We start from the raw sequence: 18,049 nt of genomic DNA, 5'->3' as shown, positions 1-18,049 counted from the left end.
TGATGACCCAACAAAAAGGAGCACTGACGAACCGTTGAAGCTTCGATGGGCCTCTGAAAAAGGCTGAACCGAACAACCACACGCTAGCGATACCGAACGCGTTCTGGTGTTCGTGTACTGCTCGGCAAGGACTTTTGGTCCGGCTGTTCCCTGATTTCGGTTCTCGGTGGCGAACGCTACCGAAGCTACCGAAGGGATGCTTCAGGCTCGGGTTCGAGAGAGAGCCGATCTCCGAAAGCTTTCACTCGGCAGCTCAGTAGCAACCGTGTGTAAGTTTGCGTGTTTTCATTTTGTTTTCTACGTTCCATTAACTGTCCTCCTGGTTATATTTTTTTAAGTCATCGTAATCCCGTTCGAGGTGTCACCGGGAAACATTCTTTGACCTCTGAGGCATCTAGGTATTCCTGTGTACGCGCACGTTAGTGCATCGTGTTTTTACAAATCAAAATGTTACTGAATGTCACTTACCGGAACTTCTAGCGGTAAGTTTTCTGGGGGGTCGGATAACGGAAACAGCTCGAAGCAAAATTGTTTTTCCTTTCGAAATAAAGGGCGCTGCATACGAAATATAGGGAATTAATTTGGAATCCTATGTGTTGACTGAACTGCACAGTGCGTTACCCATGTCCAGAATATATTCATTCCTCTTTGATGGAGGCGCACGGTGGTTCACGAAGATAGTATGAACTATGAAGTCTTTAGTCCAATCAGCATAAACTTTTCACTATGTTTAATTGTATTGTTCAATTGAGTTTCAATTTGAGAAATTTCTCAATAAACAATAATAAGCAGTGAATCATGCATTTATCGGAGTTTTCGTGTACCATCGCCAGGGGGTTGCGGATTTCAAAACATAATTAATTACTTAAGTAAATGTTACCAACAACTTGGTGGTGGAAAACCAAAAACTGTTCTGTTGAAACATAATCTTTCTGCACCAATCTTATATACGATAGACGTCTGTTCAAACTAGTTCAACGAATAGGTTAGGTTCCCGAGAATACCCTCTTTTTGTAGCTCAACGAAACAAAATTGTCTTCGTATCTTAGCAGTCATCAAAGTATTTTCGTATTTTGGAGTAAGCTAGTATTTTCGAACAACCTAGGAAAAGATAAGAGGGTGACGATCACCATTGGTTTCCTGATCACAGTGATTGACACGGTAAATTCTTAGATATCATGTATCAAATTATGTAACAGTGAAGAAACTTTTTATTTTAAAAGTGTATGGACCGTCAACGATAATTATTTTTGAAGCGTGAAAGTACTTTTGATAGGATTTACCTTTACGCAGACGGAGTGAATATGAAAACCGCAACTGCCGGGATCAACCTCTAACCAAAGCAATGTCTCTCATTGTGAAGCTCAAACGATGTTTCTGTTTTAAATATTTCTCTTTATTTTGAGGATACACATTTTCCCACTGAGCATCAACGCTATCATATCTACAACTATCTCGAACGACAAATTTACAGATTTTACGCACGATTCTACAAGTATTCCGGTAAATTAAATTTCACCAACAATCCTATAAATATCGTTCAGTAGCATTAACAGCTAAGCACTTCAAATGCGACTCTAATGGTGGTGCTGGATTTGCGAACTCTTAAACGTATCGTTTGTTTCTAATGACTATTGTTTTGTCCTGATCAGTGCTAGTGCTTATGGTTTGAAGGTTCTACTATTCGTGTTTTCTTATTATGTCTTAACGACTCCCGTCCCTCAACTCACCTCTTATTCTATACGTGTTTGCTGTTAGCTGTGCGAACTTAAGCTACGCCATGTCGGTCAACGGGTTCCCCGAAGGGCTAACAAACGATAGAAAATAACGATAACAAAACATCGTTTTCTTTCTCGTTGTGTGTCGGTTTTGCTCCAATTTAGAATCACAACCAACGAACAGGAACAAGCACATCCTGACCATTGACCGAAGTACGGGCAACCTACCGTTCACACATACAAGCAAGATGTAAGATTTGACTTTAGCAAACAAAACTCTCAGCTTGTCGCCGCCCGTTTAGTCTAAATCGATCCGCGCATCGTTCAAAATACCCGTGGTGTACTTCGAATGCTTCATGCTGCGCAGCGATTCAGTCAAATCGTCCATCGTAATTGCGGGTGGTTCGTCAAGCAGAGTTGCTCCTGGTACCAGCCCATTCCCTCCATTGGCTACCATCGCTGACCCATTGGCCTTCGCGGCCTGCACCGCGGCTGCCACTTCCTTGTTTTTCTCTCGCAGCACCTTCCGTACGCGGTGCACCGAAGCCGTACGGCAGATTTCTCGCAAATCGGAACCCGAGTACCCATTCGTCATCCCAGCCAACCGTACCAGGTCAACGCCGGGTGCCAACTTTTCCCGCTTAAGGATAAGTTCGAGAATCTTGTGCCGCTGCTCTTCACTAGGCATCCCGATATGAAACTGAGCGGGCATACGGCGCAGGATAGCTTTGTCGAGATCTTGCGGCCTGTTAGTGGCTCCCATGACAATCACAGTCGAGTCGGACTCGGTGTTCAGTCCGTCCCACAGCATCATGAATTGCGTCTTCATCATGGCCGTAGCTTCGTGATCGGAGGAGTTGCGGGCGCGCAGGAATGAATCGATTTCATCGATGAAGATGATACACGGCTGTATCTTGACCGCGAGCGAAAACACGGCCGAAGCCAGCTTCTGGGACTCACCGTACCACTTGTCGGTCAACATGGCAACGTCCAGATTGATGAAGCGCATTCCCGCCTCCTTGGCTGTTGCCTTGGCGATCAATGTTTTACCGCAACCTGCAACGAAATTTAAACGGTGGAAATAGCATTCAAAGTCGAGTTCGCGATCGAGTAAAGCGAATCGGTGCAATCGCCACTTACCCGGAGGGCCATACAGCAGCACACCCTTGGGCGCTTGGTAAAGGGTCGATCCGGCGAACATATCCCGGTGGCACACGGGAAACACGAGACTCTCCTTGAGCTCTTGGCATACGTGATCCAACCCGGCGACGCTGTCCCAACTGACCGTGATGTTATCCGGAACGACTAAATGCGACGCGATCACCATTTCGTAGTCATTTAGACTCTGGACCGCCGATTTCTTTATATTTGGGCCCAACCTGCGGACATTAAGCAAGTCATCGATCAGTGTATCAACAATCGTACCAATTACATGCAAGAACCGGCTGTCAAACAAGGGTTCAGGGGTTGTTGCGATTCGGTTCTCCTAAAGGAATGGCGCCAAAGGGTCAAGCCATCGGCAGCGTGCAGCGACACGTTATATAACTCAACGCCGAGACACGGTCTAAAGACGATGTCGCAGAAAATAGCAATCGTGACTACTGTAAATCATAGGTACAACAAGATTTAGAATGGCGCTACGATTCACCAGCAGTTAAAAACAGCAATACAGGACGCAACTATAGCAAGGCCGTCGGTTTGACTCGCATTTGCGCTCGGCTACTTCCACTTACTTCCTCAATATATCCTCCGCATGTTCGATGGCTTTCTTTTTGTTCTTGTTCGTGGGATCCAGATTTTTCATCAACCATTTCGCCGAGTAATATGTCACGATGGAAACGAGGGAGATGCGGACCACGAGCTGCACCACTTCGTTGCGTGTCACGTTGATTCCGGACATTGCTGTTTTTTGCTCGGTTCGCCGGGAATCGTTGGTCGTGAATCTTTCCACCAGGCTGCGTACCGAATGGGAGATAAATTTGTGTTGAACCCCGCTGCAATCCCAATAAATGAACTATAGCAGGAAACTTTGTTCCTCAACCTGAACACTGCGAGAAGAAAACCAAACTGAACATGAAACGAGCTGTCATCATTAGCGAGCACGCGATTGGGCTCTGTTTATTACGCCGTGTTCAAAAGTTAGGATTGCTAGGCTTGAGCAACCTGATCAAGGACATTGTATGCAATTTCGGTGGCAAACCAAAATTGAACATTTGAATAAACAAATTTGTGAGCGTGATATGCGTGGTTGAGCTTGAACATTATAGCAGTTCCAAATAGGGTTCCAAGTAAGCATATGAAATATTGTGAAACATCTACACTGCAAGCAAGCTCGGTTGAATCAAGTTTCTTGCACGGCTAGCTTTTTTTTTATAAAATAGGCCTAGGGGGGGCAGGACCGCGATGTATCATCGCCTTTTATTTTGTATTTACATAGATCTATCTTGTGCTACGCACATACACATACCGCGGATGTAAGCGTGTAAACAACTCGGCTCCGTCAAGGAGCTGTCAGTCAGTCGTGACTCCGCTATTGCTCGACAGTAAGTTACCAACAAACCAAAAGGTTAACAAAGAGATCACCAAATAAGATCGTGCAAACGTGACCAACTTATCCTCTTGCAGTTGCATCAGCAGCCGTGTCCTGAGAGCACCTGGAACCGGTGGAAGTCCATGTTTCCTGCTGACTCAGCCCGGGAGGGCTCGGCGGGCCCACCGCTGGTACCGGCTAGCGTCTGGACCCTCGGCCGTCCACAGCTCCTCCCAGTGGTTGATGGTGCGCAAGCGCTCTCCTTGGGCAAGGTCGTCGCGTCCGGAGGGGGATGCGTGTCCTCCGTTGGCTGAACAAATCGTTGACCATCGTCGTCCGATGCAGCATTCATCCTCTTGCAGCAACAGTACGATGGGCGGCATAGGAAGGACTATAAGACTATAGGAAGCACTGCGAAACGTGCTTGCCACGTCCTGCGTCGTAGGACTCGCGTCACCCGGCTTGCGGCAGTTTTATTAGCCACGGATTGTCAGCTTCGACCGGCAGATTATTCTGTCGCCGGCATTGCACCAGCTTTTGCTGCTTCCACTTCTCTGGGAAGGAGGCTGTTTCAAAGAGTATTCCGAAAAGAGTGCTGAACATAATGGTAAGGCAACGGTCGTGGCTCCGTTAGGTATGCCGTCTGGGCCAGGGGCCATTCGGGGGCGCTAAGGCTGTTGGCAATTGGCCATTAGCTCATCCTCTCTTGCACGGCTGGTAGCTCCTCTCGCTGCGTAGTAAGTCCGGTGAAAAAGATTGCACTTATACACAAGTGACAGTTCCTCGGCGGGCCGTCAAGCGCTCCGCGTCTCCGCGTATCGCCAAACATCCTGTTCCGCTGGCAAACCGCGTGTCGTGCACTAGCGCAATCTTTCTAATTGTTATTCACCGAAACACCGATCTATTCGCGTGCATTTTACGATCCGGCCTTTCGCAACGGTGTACTTGTTTCGTAAGCGTGATTTTGCTGTCCGAACAGGTGTGATTGGTGGTTGTACGAGTCACTCTTCTTGCGAGCACATTTCTCGCCCTAGGCTCTACGCAGTAGCAGCTAAGAAGCATCCCTGCAATTTATCAGCCACAGGCTGTCCTCAATTAAAAGTGTTTCAACTGAACGCAGGGAACGAGGCACAGTTTGGTGCCGTGTGGTTTACAAAATAAACGTCTACAACACGAGAAATCGCAAAGCGAAGGACGAACGACGCCACACGAAAAGGTACCTGGCTGGCCTACTTTGAGTGCGCCTCTATTCAAACATTGTTCTAGTTACGATTTATTTGTTGGCCATTTCCAGTGTACCGGTAATTGATATTTGTAGCTTAAACTACTGTATCGGGACTTGAACCAAGTTTGATCTCAAATAATCGAAGAGGAAGAATAACGGAGATGAAGTACATACTGGTCACTGGTGGCGTTATTAGTGGCGTCGGTAAAGGTGTGATAGCCAGCTCCTTCGGGACACTGTTGAGTGCCTGCGGCATACCGATAACGTGCATCAAAATCGATCCTTACATCAACATCGATGCAGGGACGTTTTCACCCTACGAACACGGTAAGCAAAGGTTCCTTCTGGGAAGCAAGGAACAGGTCTAGCTGACGAAGGAAAACAAAAGTTGATAGAACATCACATACAAACACATAAGAACATCGTAAAAACAGACTCGAACAGAAAAAAAACAGGCGCGTCGTGCTTGCAGCGACAGAGATAATATATTTTTAAATCACACGTCATTGCGCGCAGCCTCGTGACCACTCACACTGTTTGACGGGCTCTCTGGCCGTTACTTGTTTACGAACTGTTGTTCCGCAGGCGAAGTGTTCGTGCTCGACGATGGCGGTGAGGTCGATCTGGATCTGGGCAACTATGAGCGGTTCCTGGACGTGGTTCTTCACCGGGACAATAACATAACCACCGGCAAGGTGTACAAAATGGTGATCGATCGGGAGCGGATCGGTGACTATTTGGGAAAAACCGTTCAAGGTAAGACAATGTGGGAATATATGACCGTTACACTGTGCGCTAATCACACCTACCCTGCCTTGCAGTCGTGCCACACATTACGGATGCGATCCAGGAGTGGGTCGAAAGGGTGGCGAAAACACCCGTCAAGGCGAATGTCCAGCCAGAGGTGTGCATCGTCGAGCTGGGCGGTACGATCGGAGACATCGAGGGAATGCCCTTCGTCGAAGCATTCCGTCAGTTTCAATTCCGCGTGCGTAAAGAAAACTTTTGCGTCGCCCATGTCTCACTTGTACCCTCGCCGCGGTCTACCGGGGAACCGAAGACGAAACCGACGCAAGCGAGCGTGCGAGAGTTGCGCGGGCTGGGCCTGAGTCCGGACTTGATCGTGTGCCGCTCAGAGAACCCGATCGGCGATGAGGTGAAGGAGAAGATTAGTAACTTTTGTCACGTTGCACCGGAGCAGGTGATCACCATACCGGACCTGTCGTCGATCTATCACGTGCCGTTGCTGATGGAGCAGGCGGGTGTGGTCGATATCCTTAACGAACGGTTGCAGCTTAACCTGCAGATTCCGCGGCCGGCCGGGTTCATGCTGTCGTGGCGCGATCTGGCCGAGCGGGTTGAGAATGTGTACAAAAAGGTGAACATCGCGCTGGTGGGCAAGTACACGCGACTAGAGGATGCCTACGCGTCGGTTTCGAAGGCGTTGATTCACTCGTCCATTGCCGTCGGCTATAAGCTGGAGTTGAAGTTTATCGAGGCGTGTCATTTAGAGCGTGACGCGAAACGCGAAAATCCACACCTTTACTACGAAGCGTGGCATTCGTTAACCAACAGCCAGTAAGTATCCTTCGATCGACAACCAATGTCGATTTTGTTGTTAATTTTATTTGTTTTTTTAGCGGCGTTGTCGTTCCGGGTGGGTTCGGTACGCGTGGTGTGGAGGGCAAGATACGGGCGTGTCAGTGGAGCCGCGAAAACAAAAAGCCATTTCTGGGAATCTGCCTAGGACTGCAGGCGGCCGTGATAGAGTTCGCACGAAACGTGCTGAAAATTGAGGTATGCCATGAAACTCTACAAATCTAAATATATAAAAACGGTTGTTTGTATGTCTGTACCGCATTTTCTCTTAAACCCACCATAACGATCTTCTCGATACACGTCTGCAACAATATTGCACAGCGCAGTAGACCGTGGCACAGCGTAGTGTGCATTTTGCACAGCGGTAAAGTTTGACCCTACAAACCCCGTAACGTAACGGTCTCCCATACAAACGTAACGTAACGTAACGTAACGTCCCATACTGGGAGCCACACGGTGCATAACTCATAACTGTAAATCGTAACTTTGTGTCAAATCCGTGTCAACGTGTTTACATTCATGTTTTTGGCCTGAGAAAATAGAAATCGAAGAGGGAGGTTGATTTCTGAATAATTTATAGTTTAAATTTTTAAAAACATCACAAGTAAAAACTTACATTAACCTCTGTTTGTAAACAAAGGCTCGGTGTTACGTGTTATGTTATGTTTTAGAGGGTCCGCTGAGCCACACAGCTTTTGACACATGCTTACCGATTAAGTGTCAAATTTTGTTTCGCTCCGTGTAGTCCTCCAGATACAAACGTTTTCGAGCAAATCGAATCAAATTCGGCAGGTGGGAGTTTTGGGAAAGGGGAAATGTTCTGATGAATGTTTGAAACCCCTCCTCTCTTTACAAAGGCCGCTCCCATACAAAATCTGGGTTAATGTCAGCAAAGCTCGGATAATTTTCAAGCAATTTGAGCCAAACTCAGGTGGTGCGAGTTTTGTCATGTATCCAACGGGAAGCGAAAAGGGAAGCCGATCGGATACGTCACCGGGAAACGGAGGAGTAATGGGAGGCGGGAAGGGAAATTGAACGAATACGTCACCGGAAAGCCTGATCGTTTGAAAAGTAGGAGTAACGGGAAGCGAAAAGGGAAGCTGATCGGATACGTTACCAAGAAGTCCCAAGAAACACCGAGAACACGAGAAAAAAGGATGAAATAAGGCGCAGCGTAGCGCAGTAAGTAATAAATGTCTACAGATTCCTACATTAATTTCTTCTTTATTCTGTTAAAGACGGAATTCAGCACAAATTGGTTAATGATATAGAATGCCTGGAATTTATTTATTGATTTGGAAAACAGTCAACGGGCAGCTTAGCCTAATTGACAAAAAAGACTTAACCTATCATTTAAACTAGCACTAATCAAAAGTGACGAAACGCAACGACGAAGCTGGTAACCGATATTTATGCAAGACACAGGCGATAATAACGAGGACGAAACATTCACCAAGAAGACATGAAATCAAACACATCACGACACTGATCGAGGGACATGTTAAAGTCGAGAAGCGACGAGTGAGTGTTGTACGTACGACAGAGAGCAAGTAAAGGGTCATTATCCCCCCGATTACGGTTTTCAATTACTTGAGTTGTCAATCTCAAATGGCAAACTCAAGTGTCGGCATTACGGTTTTCAATTAGAGAAGCTCCGAGTGCTAAATGTGCTAAAATGTGCTAAAAAGCTTAAATGTGAAAGCTTGTCAAGCTCTTTGAGTACGAACTGTCATTTCTGGTGCATTTTTGTAAACATTGCACACACAGATACACATACACAGGTAGCAGTTCAGCTGTGCATGCAATTTTTGCTATTACATTTCTGAAATTTTTAGATGTGTAAAAGGTTGTAACTCGAAATATTGTAAGCTGGCGGATCACCGAGATCACGACTACAAGTTTGCGCACGAAATAGCGAACGAAATGCGCGACGGCCTGTGTGGTTAGTTCCGGGTCGCACAGCGAGTTCGGCTGCTAGTGGTCCCGTTCTCCAACGCGATGAAAGTGATCGGTGATCGGGAAGCAACGTTCGGATTCGGTGCGGCTCTGTCGCCGGCCATAATAACGAGACACTTGTTGGTTCAACGTTTACGCGTTTACAATAACGCGTTCTCGGTGTACATGATTATTTGTTCTTGTTGTACACCAATGTGTGAGCTACTGAGTTCCCTATCTATCTATCTATTGGTGGCGCGAACGCCCGATTCGGGCTATGGCCGCTTGTATCGAGACCCTCCAGCTGTCTCGACCTACTGCCCTGCCTCTCCAGTCTGCTACACCGAGCAGGTCCTCGCTGGCCTTACGGACGCTGTCCTCCCATCGGGCTCTTGGCCTACCGACTGGTCTCCTGCCGTGTACCGTTCCCAATAACGTTTTCTTTGGTAGCCTTGTTTCGTTCATCCGTATAATGTGGCCCGCCCATTGCAATTTTTGTTTCTTTATCATGGTGGAGACCTCTGGGTCATCGAACACTGCATAGATTTCACTATTATGCCTGATCCTCCAGTGCTCTCCATCCTTCACTGGGCCTAGTATCCTTCTGAGGATCTTTCTCTCAAAGGCATTAATTTTGTTTTCTTGGGACTGGGTTAGGACCCTGAGTTCCCTATCCTATTTGCTGTAAAGCAGGCTCTTGGTTAGGCAGACCTACTTTGGACTAGCGACACTGGCAGTAAAGGAACTGAAAATTCATCGCAAAATATTGCGACATAAATTTGACAAATTGAAGTTTTCATCATCAAAATACAAACTATCTTTGAAAGTATCACTATCTTTGCACGGCGCAGCATAAACAATACAAAATAATTGATAAAATCAAAGACATCCTAACAGAACGGCACTCTCCGTTACGAAAAGTTGACGGAAACTCGATTGTCAAATTCGAGACTCCGTTTGAAAACCATAATACCGTGACAACTCGATTGATCGAGTGAACAAGTTCATCCAGCCGAAAGCTTTCCACAGAGAGCGTTCATCCAGTTTGCGTTTGAGCGTTTGAGAACTCAAACGGTGCGCCAATACCAAAGTGAACTCAGATGACCGCTTGAGTAGTCAATTAGAGAATGATAATCAGGCCTTATGTCCGGTGAGGGACGACCGCGCATCAATTTTAGTTTCCAGGATGGGTCGTCGTTTCAAACAACGGGCAGGAGCAAAAAAGTTAAGACGAGCAAGGAGTGTCGGCGTGTCAATACGTGAGGTCAGGATCTTAAAAGCGAAAACGGCTTGAGCTGACCGTCTCCGGTGCTCGAGTGAACGTAGCCCAAGTAGAAGGCAGCGCGTTTTATAAGGTGGAAGTAGATCAGCAGCATACCAACCAAGTCTACGGACAGCGATCCTTGTAAACTTGCGCTGTATGGCCTCAATACGATCAACCCAGCACTGATAGTGCGGATACCAAGCAACACAAGCAAACTCGAGGATCGGACGAACAGTACAAAGCGTTAAGACACATAACGTCGCGGAACTTAGAACTCATACGAATAACAAAACCCAGCATTCTATACGCTCTCTTGATTATATCCTCGAGGTGCAAGTTAAGCTTCAGCCTCGCGTCCAGTGTTACACCTAAGTCAAGGTAAAAATCTACACGCGGAACAACAGACGAGCCAATGCGATACGAAAACATGACAGGGTCCTTTTTCATTGAAAAAGTTAGGACATTGCACTTACAGAAGTTCAGTGACATGTTATTGCAAACACACCTTTGCGTATAACAGTTTGGGTCCCATCCACCGCTGTCAACTCAACCCAGGTTCGATAAACATTTGGCTGGAGTCTCAACCCAGGTCCCGTAAACAGTTCGAACGTCGAGGATCGAACGCCGAAGATCGACCGTTGACCTGGAGAGCGGGTTGACGACCGAGGCACCAAGCGACGCGCACAGGCACGAAACGGGACGAAATCAGGGCAGTTGCGATCGAGAAGCGGACAAACCAGCAATGTTTTAGCAATCGGTGCGGAAAAAAAGTATTAGAAAATTATCCTACCGTGCTCAAAGCATTTAGTCGCGATCGTGCTCAACAACACCAATGAACAAAGCGTTCGAGTAATTCTTGCAAACAGACACAATCAGACGAGTTACAGACAGGTAAGAACAATTTTAAGTCATCAGCGTACAGTAACTGACACTCAGAAGGAAGCCAAAGAGTAAGGTCATTGATGAAAGGCACAAACAAAAGCGCAATTGCTAAATTGCATCCTCTGGGAACGCCAGAGGCATTAGTGAATACAGAGGACAGGGTCTGATTAACCCTAACACGAATGACACGATTAGACAGGTAAGACACAATCCAACTCACGAGCAAAGGGCAGACACCAAGTTTAGCCAGTTTGGCGGACAACAACTGATGAGAAACTCTGTCAAATGCTGCCTTGAAGTCAATATAAATTGTATCAACCTGAAGCCCTTTGTCGAAGTTAGAGTAGCTACCATTCAAGAAAGTAAGAAGGCTTATCGATGTAGATCTGAGCGGGACAAAGCCATGCTGCTGGTCAGAGATGTAAGGTTTAGAGCAGAACTGCAGGTGCCGTGTCACAACTATTTCGAAGAGTTAACTACAAGCACAAAGAATCGAAATGCCATGGTAGTTTTCCACACATTCCTTGCAGCCCTTCTTATGGATGGGAAGCATACAGGATTCCTTCCACAAAGATGGAAATCTTGCGGAGGACAAGGACCCTGAGAACAGGATCATAAGTGGGATCCGGGCCTGGGATATAAGAGAGTTTTAACTGATCAACAGCTTTGAGTATAACAGACTTCGATATAGGTGGCAAGGGAACGTCAATAAAATCGGCAGGCAGAAATGACAGGGCTTCGAACATTTGGAAACGGTGGAACTGTCAATGTTACACGAAAACTTCGACGCAAAGGCTTCACTGCGCTGCCACACGGTGCATAACAGCAGATGTAACAGCCTCATATAACAATTTTAACAGTACAGCGAGCAGGTGTCAAAAGCGTTGTGGCTCAGCAGACCCTATAACACTGCGTAACTGCGGTGCCACACGGTGCATAACTGTAACACGTAACACGTAACTTAGTCCATCAGTCCTGATCCCGAGCAACCATCAGTCCTGATCGCGTCCAGCTTATAGCTGGCTGGTTGAAGTCACCCATAAGCAGAAAAAAGTCATTAGGGCCGGACTGATTCAGCAATAGTGTGAGCGATTCCGGAATGCGGAATGTTGTTTATTGTGTCATTTTCGGTTCACTGTAGGACAAGGAAACCTATCGTGGGACTAGGAAACCTTGCTGACAAGCAGCAAATATGTAAACATAAGCAAAATGTCATCATCGAATCATTGATACATCGTGTCCCTCAATAGTACCGTGCACTTGATTAGGATTGAAGTTATGTTTCTTTCTATGACGAGAAACGCAGTAGGCAATCCGCACGGTTTGGTGGTTCGGACAAGACTGATTTTATTACATTCAAAACAGGTCTTAGTGGGAGTTACTTTTCTGGCCACTGGCCCTTGGCTCTGGTCTGGGAGCGTGGGAACTTGTCCACCGCTTCGCCGTTGACATCCGACACTGTTGGAATGTCGGAATGTTTATGTCTGCTGTCGCTCTACCGGCCGGTTCCTGTGACGTCGCAATCGTTGCTTAGAAACTGCTTACGACCGTAACTTTGACTTTATTGATTCTGAATCCGAAATTGAGCTCGGGATTTCGACATTGAGCGTACGTTTAATCTTTTTCCACATATCTTTTTTTCCGTTTGATGATGATGATGATGATGAACCAATGATTTTGTTCACTTTTTCGCTGCTTATATTGTGTGGAAGTTTAGAGGATGATTTAAGTAACTTTCACAAAATTAGCCTTTTTTCATACGAATTTTATTCGCTTTACACAGGATGCCGACTCCACTGAAAACGATCCAGATACGACCCACCCTCTGGTGATCGACATGCCTGAACATCACACCGGGGTGTTGGGTGGCACTATGCGTCTTGGAACGCGGACCACCATCTTCAAAGGCAACAGTAAAATTCGTAAGTCATCCGAGTTTTGATTATTTTTCGCGTACGTGTCACGCTGTGGATCTTTGTACGCAGGTAAACTGTACAATAACTTGGACCAGATCGACGAACGGCATCGGCACCGGTACGAGGTGAATCCTGAATATGTTACCGTTCTCGAAGATAACGGTATGCGATTCGTGGGCCACGACTCGGAGAAGCAACGCATGGAGATCATCGAGCTTGAGGGCCACCCGTACTACGTGGCCACCCAGTTTCACCCGGAGTATCTTTCGCGCCCCCTAAAACCAGCACCGGCATTCCTCGGGCTAATTTTGGCAGCGGTTGGCAAACTGGACAACTATCTAGCGACGGGTCAGCACAAGATTCAGCAGCTTCACAGTCAAAACCACCACCAGCTATTGGCATGCGAGAGCTCCAGCGATGATGATCTACAACCGCAAGGCCGGGTGCGGGTTAATAGCAAAAGTGCATCGCAGCGTGGTTCGAACAACAGTCCGGAGAAGGGCAAGAAAAGTGGTTCTCCGAAAGGGTCTGTCTTGACGACGACGGCGCACGTAAACGGGGTATGTTAGAAACATTACTTGAGCTTTGATTACATTAAGAGAGCGTGGTTTTGCACAGTAATCACTCAAAAGTATCTCTTAATTGCACTTCTTCGTTGGAATGCGGAACGCGTCTAACACATCCACCGACGTCTGTTTCCCGCTTGCGATTACCGAAGAAGCTGGGGACACTTCCTCGTCCCTCTGGCCAGAGTCGTTCACCTGCTCCGTCTCGAGCGCACGACTCGCCTCATTCAGGTTGACGCTGTTTTCGTCCTTCAGCTCCGACTGGATCTTCTGGTCCTTATCCGGCTGCTCCATGAGCGCCTGCTTCTCGGACTCGATCTGACGCAGCTTCGAGTTTCGAGGCCAGCCTCTGGAGCGTTTCCTTCTCCAGCAGCCACTGCAATTCAGTCAGTTGGCTCTCTAGATTGCTAGGACGCTTGATGGCCGCCGAAACCCTCAGTTCGGCATCGGCCAAATGCTGCGTGACGTTTTCCGTATCCTGCTGCAGCTTCGTGACCTTGTCCTGCAGCTCCACGCTAACAGCGCTGTTGACGCTCGAAGCTTCTCACTCAGCTCGGCGTTTCCACCTGAATAGTTTTCTCCTCCGGAAAACTTTGACTCACATCCTAGTTGACGGGTCGCCTTCTTATCGCAATGTCCCCGCCGTCTCTGCTAGACGTGTTCACGATCTACATTGTGGTGATTTCCGGCGCACGTCAACACAGATGTATGTTTCTGTTTTAGTTTGTATAAATCATTCTCGCGGCCTCCGGTGACGATTACCTTGCCGTCGGAGTTGATGACTGTGCATCCTTTTTGTTTAAATACTACTGTGTGGCCTTGATCGGTAATCTTGCTCACTGATAGCAAGTTAACAGCCAAACCTGGTACGAAATCGACGTTTTTAACTTCGATTGTATTTCTAATACAGGTTGGTCTTAGCACTGCAGATCCTTCCGCGACTATATTCATGCGTTCTTTATTAGCTGCATATATTGTATGCCTTTTGCTTCTCTGAACTTGCTGAGCATCGTTTTGTTATTGGTGAGGTGTTTTACACATCCTGAATCGAAGAACCAATCTTTGTCGTTTGTCTTGTGATCAGCAGTATTTCGCTATGTGGCCTAATTTTCCACATCGGTGACATTTCGATCCTTTGCCTGTCTGCATGTTCGCGTTATTATGACCGTTTCTCCGTTTCTTGGAGCAGTTTTGTCTTTATCAAGTCGCCTGTGATTTCAAGACCAGAATTTTCTAATCCCATCACCATGGGTCGGTGTAATAGCCATGTGTGGTTCTTTATTTCTTTCTCGTGATTTATCTTAACAGCACGTACTCGTAACGCTATTTCGATTGCTTGTCAAAAGAGTCCCCCCTTGCTCTGCGTTTATTCGGTTCTTATATCCGTTAAATTAATCGATTATCTTATCTATCCTTATCTATTATCTATTTCTATCCTTTTCTATAATAATGAGCAAAAAGGAGAGACAACTGGCGTTGTTTGATCGAACGCACTCGGGTGCGTTCGGGACGCGTTCGGGTGCGTTGCGAGTCAGTGGTTCTCAAACTATCATATCGGTACTCCTCAGGCAGACCTGCCAACAATAACATCCCTATCCATTTCTCGCTTAGCGGGAAACCGATGCTAATTAGTTGGTGCGTGGTATTGATTATCCTATTCCTCTTAGGATTCCATAGATCCACAATTAACCCAATTGGTTGTTATTAATTTGTGCAGCAGCGACCACTGTCGCGTTGAGCCGGTGTCTTCGAAGGTGTTATGTTACACACCTCTGCTGCCGTTTTGACTTGCTCTACGTGGACATAATTGACAGGATCGAGTAGTAAAATTATTTTACCCTTTGGCGATTCGATCCTTCCGCGGGTTAACTTCAGTTGGTGTCCCATCCTCTTTCGGGATCGCCTCCCAGAGGTCTTCCACGTCAAGGTAAGTGTGAACGGCGAATTTCCATGTGTGCCAGTTCGCTCTGCCTATCAGCCTCTCGATCGCTGGTAGCCCTTGCGTGGTAGCTCGCCCTAGAACACCCACTGTTTCGTTCGATCCGCGTTCCAACGCCATCGCTTCACTCACAATAATCCGTTCGGTTTTACTTGCAAAAGAACTTTACTTTATCGTAACTTGCTCTGGGGCCATAACCTATGATATACAATTAATAATATATATATATAATAATTATATAATAATTATAATATATATATATATATATAAAATTAACCTATATATACCTATAGTCCTTTAACAATTTAATAAGGTTTTAAAAGCTCAAAGTACACCACACCTTTCAAATCCCACCATATGCACAGCATAACCTTTGCGCAAGGAATATTTTGCTTTAGTTGCGGTGGCCCTGGTTCACCAAGCTGTATCCAGGTTTTTTTTTGCGTTTAGGTTTCTTGTAATAACTCCCCTTTTCATCACCAGTGACGATTCGGTACAAGAACCCCTGTTTCTTGCCGTGCAATCAGTAATGAAAAAGTACTCCCCGCAAAAACACTCTACAAGGAACAAAACTTGGCATGTTCAAATGTTTAAAAAAGGTGTTGTTTACACTTTAACAAAAAAACCTATACTGCGTTGGATGCGTAATAACAGTAGCTATCAAACACACATTTCATAAAAAAAAATATTTGTTATATTTAGTGAGTAATGCCATCTATAGTCAAACTCTAAAAATACAATAAATATGAAAATTTTGAATTGAAATGGTGAAAACAAACAAAATGATCGAAAGTGTGTAAAGCCAAGCCAAAGCCAAACAATATTAAAAGAGTGTAGGTGTTAGCAAGCATGTTGTAGACAGGCAAATTGGAGCTTAATGTGGATGGACATTTAATGTGCTTCTTCATCAAAATGAACTCGATTCGGAGATCGTTGGACTGTTACAATCTTTAAATTAATATAAAAGGCTGAATTTTGACTCAATTAAAAAAAATCCGCTTTAAAAAGACAAACGCGAAGTTCCACAGAAGCAGCGGATGATGAAGGACGGCTTTTTGTGTTGTATACCGAATTATCTTTCTGTTTCAGAGTGAATATCGAACGTTGCGAAATAGATTTAATCCTCCAGAGCTATGTGGAAGTCAAATATACTGTAGCAGGCATCAGTTGTTCTTTTCGACCATGTTCGGTCGACAGCAGTGATTAGACTAAGCGCATATGCTTATGCTTTTGTATTATAGACACTTTGAGTTGCAATAGCCTAACATTCGTCTCTTTTTACATACTAACTCATTGTGGTTTAATACTACTTTAAAGCTTAAACCTAGTACCAGATTTGTCAGGGTACCTGGGTCACTTCAAAAACTGGCCTTTCCAACAGACTTCCACTGGCAGGGAGGTTGGAAGTATAAAGAGCCTCGACTCTGAAGGAGTCGGCAACTATGGGTCGTTGGCAAGGGTTCGAAAAGTGAAGGGTGACTCTGAAAGACTCTTTTACTCTTTTGGGATAAAGGCTCTAAAAGAGTCTTATTCCCCTCCGGAGAAGGCCTCCCGACTCGAAGTCGACCGTTCACAGCGTCGCGGCTGCCCGCACCACCGCCGCTACAGGAAACCGTTGGTCCGAGAATGGAGGCTAGCATTGATGTAGAAGTAAGTGATTGCTCTGAAAGAGTTTGTGACTTAATGGGATAGAATTTTGATGCCTCGTACCGGAAATGACTAAAAGCAAAAAACTCCACCAACACACCGTTCATGTCGAAAATTAAAAATTCATAAAGAAAGTAATAATGAATTAAAACGAAAGTTTAAAGGGTGTAATAAATAATAGGCCGGTTGAGTCCCGGGATCGGTTGTCACTCAACCGGCCATGGTTTCGATTCCCGATACCGGCGTGACAGGGGGTTGGCGCGGGGCTAACAATCCCGCCCGTAAAAATTAAATGTTACAGAAAAAGAGCATCAGAGATTAACATTGTCTCTGGTGCAGGCCAAGACTGCTCAGCGGTTGTAGCGCCAAAAAAAGAATAAAAATTAGGGGAAAACAGTAACCACTGTTGGGCCTTGGGAGGAGATCCGTTTATCATTTCATTTGTTAGTTTAAAGTGTCTGTTAGTTGTCTAGCCCTCTTTATAGTCATTCTAGCCCTCTTATAGTCAAAGGCCCTCTTTATAGTCCTGCGAGGTATCGGGGTGTCCTTCCCGTGCAGCACGCCAGGAACGTATGAACATATAAATACGCACGGAAAATAATAAGTAAACACAATTGCAGAATAGACGTTCAACAGTAAAAAAGTGTCCAATTATTTCATGGCCCGCGACATAGCCGGGCCAGGTATACAAAGAAAGAACGAACGAACCATACATCCACAATACGTATCGTTATTATTTCAAAAGCCTAAAAGAAATTAAGTGATTCTCATTAACCAATTTCAATATGAACAAGAACTGGCTTCATCCGTTCCTACAAATAATGGCCG

The 18,049-nt window shown here is 45.9% G+C and overlaps 2 protein-coding genes across 2 annotated transcripts; one reads left to right on the top strand and one right to left on the bottom strand.

The window, feature by feature from the left end:
• Positions 1-1,408: 1,408 nt before the first annotated feature.
• Positions 1,409-3,753, bottom strand: LOC128271481 (outer mitochondrial transmembrane helix translocase). Its single transcript, XM_053009038.1, has 3 exons — positions 3,452-3,753; positions 2,859-3,097; positions 1,409-2,774 (listed from the first exon to the last, which is right to left on the bottom strand). The coding sequence occupies exons 1-3, from the start codon at positions 3,616-3,618 to the stop codon at positions 2,017-2,019; spliced, it is 1,164 nt and encodes a 387-aa protein (XP_052864998.1). The 5' UTR covers positions 3,619-3,753; the 3' UTR covers positions 1,409-2,016.
• A 1,798-nt stretch (positions 3,754-5,551) lies between these two features.
• LOC128271529 (CTP synthase) lies at positions 5,552-14,672 on the top strand. The gene is made up of 6 exons (XM_053009102.1): positions 5,552-5,800; positions 6,059-6,229; positions 6,295-7,051; positions 7,114-7,270; positions 12,937-13,075; positions 13,139-14,672. Exons 1-6 carry the CDS (start codon positions 5,635-5,637, stop codon positions 13,636-13,638), a joined length of 1,890 nt encoding a protein of 629 aa, XP_052865062.1. The 5' UTR covers positions 5,552-5,634; the 3' UTR covers positions 13,639-14,672.
• Positions 14,673-18,049: the final 3,377 nt, after the last annotated feature.

This window comes from Anopheles cruzii, chromosome 3, assembly GCF_943734635.1.
Source record: "Anopheles cruzii chromosome 3, idAnoCruzAS_RS32_06, whole genome shotgun sequence".
Classification (NCBI taxonomy): Eukaryota; Metazoa; Arthropoda; class Insecta; order Diptera; family Culicidae; genus Anopheles; species Anopheles cruzii.
The sequence above is the reverse complement of the archived record's forward strand: the minus strand, read 5'-3'. Positions and strand labels throughout refer to the sequence as shown.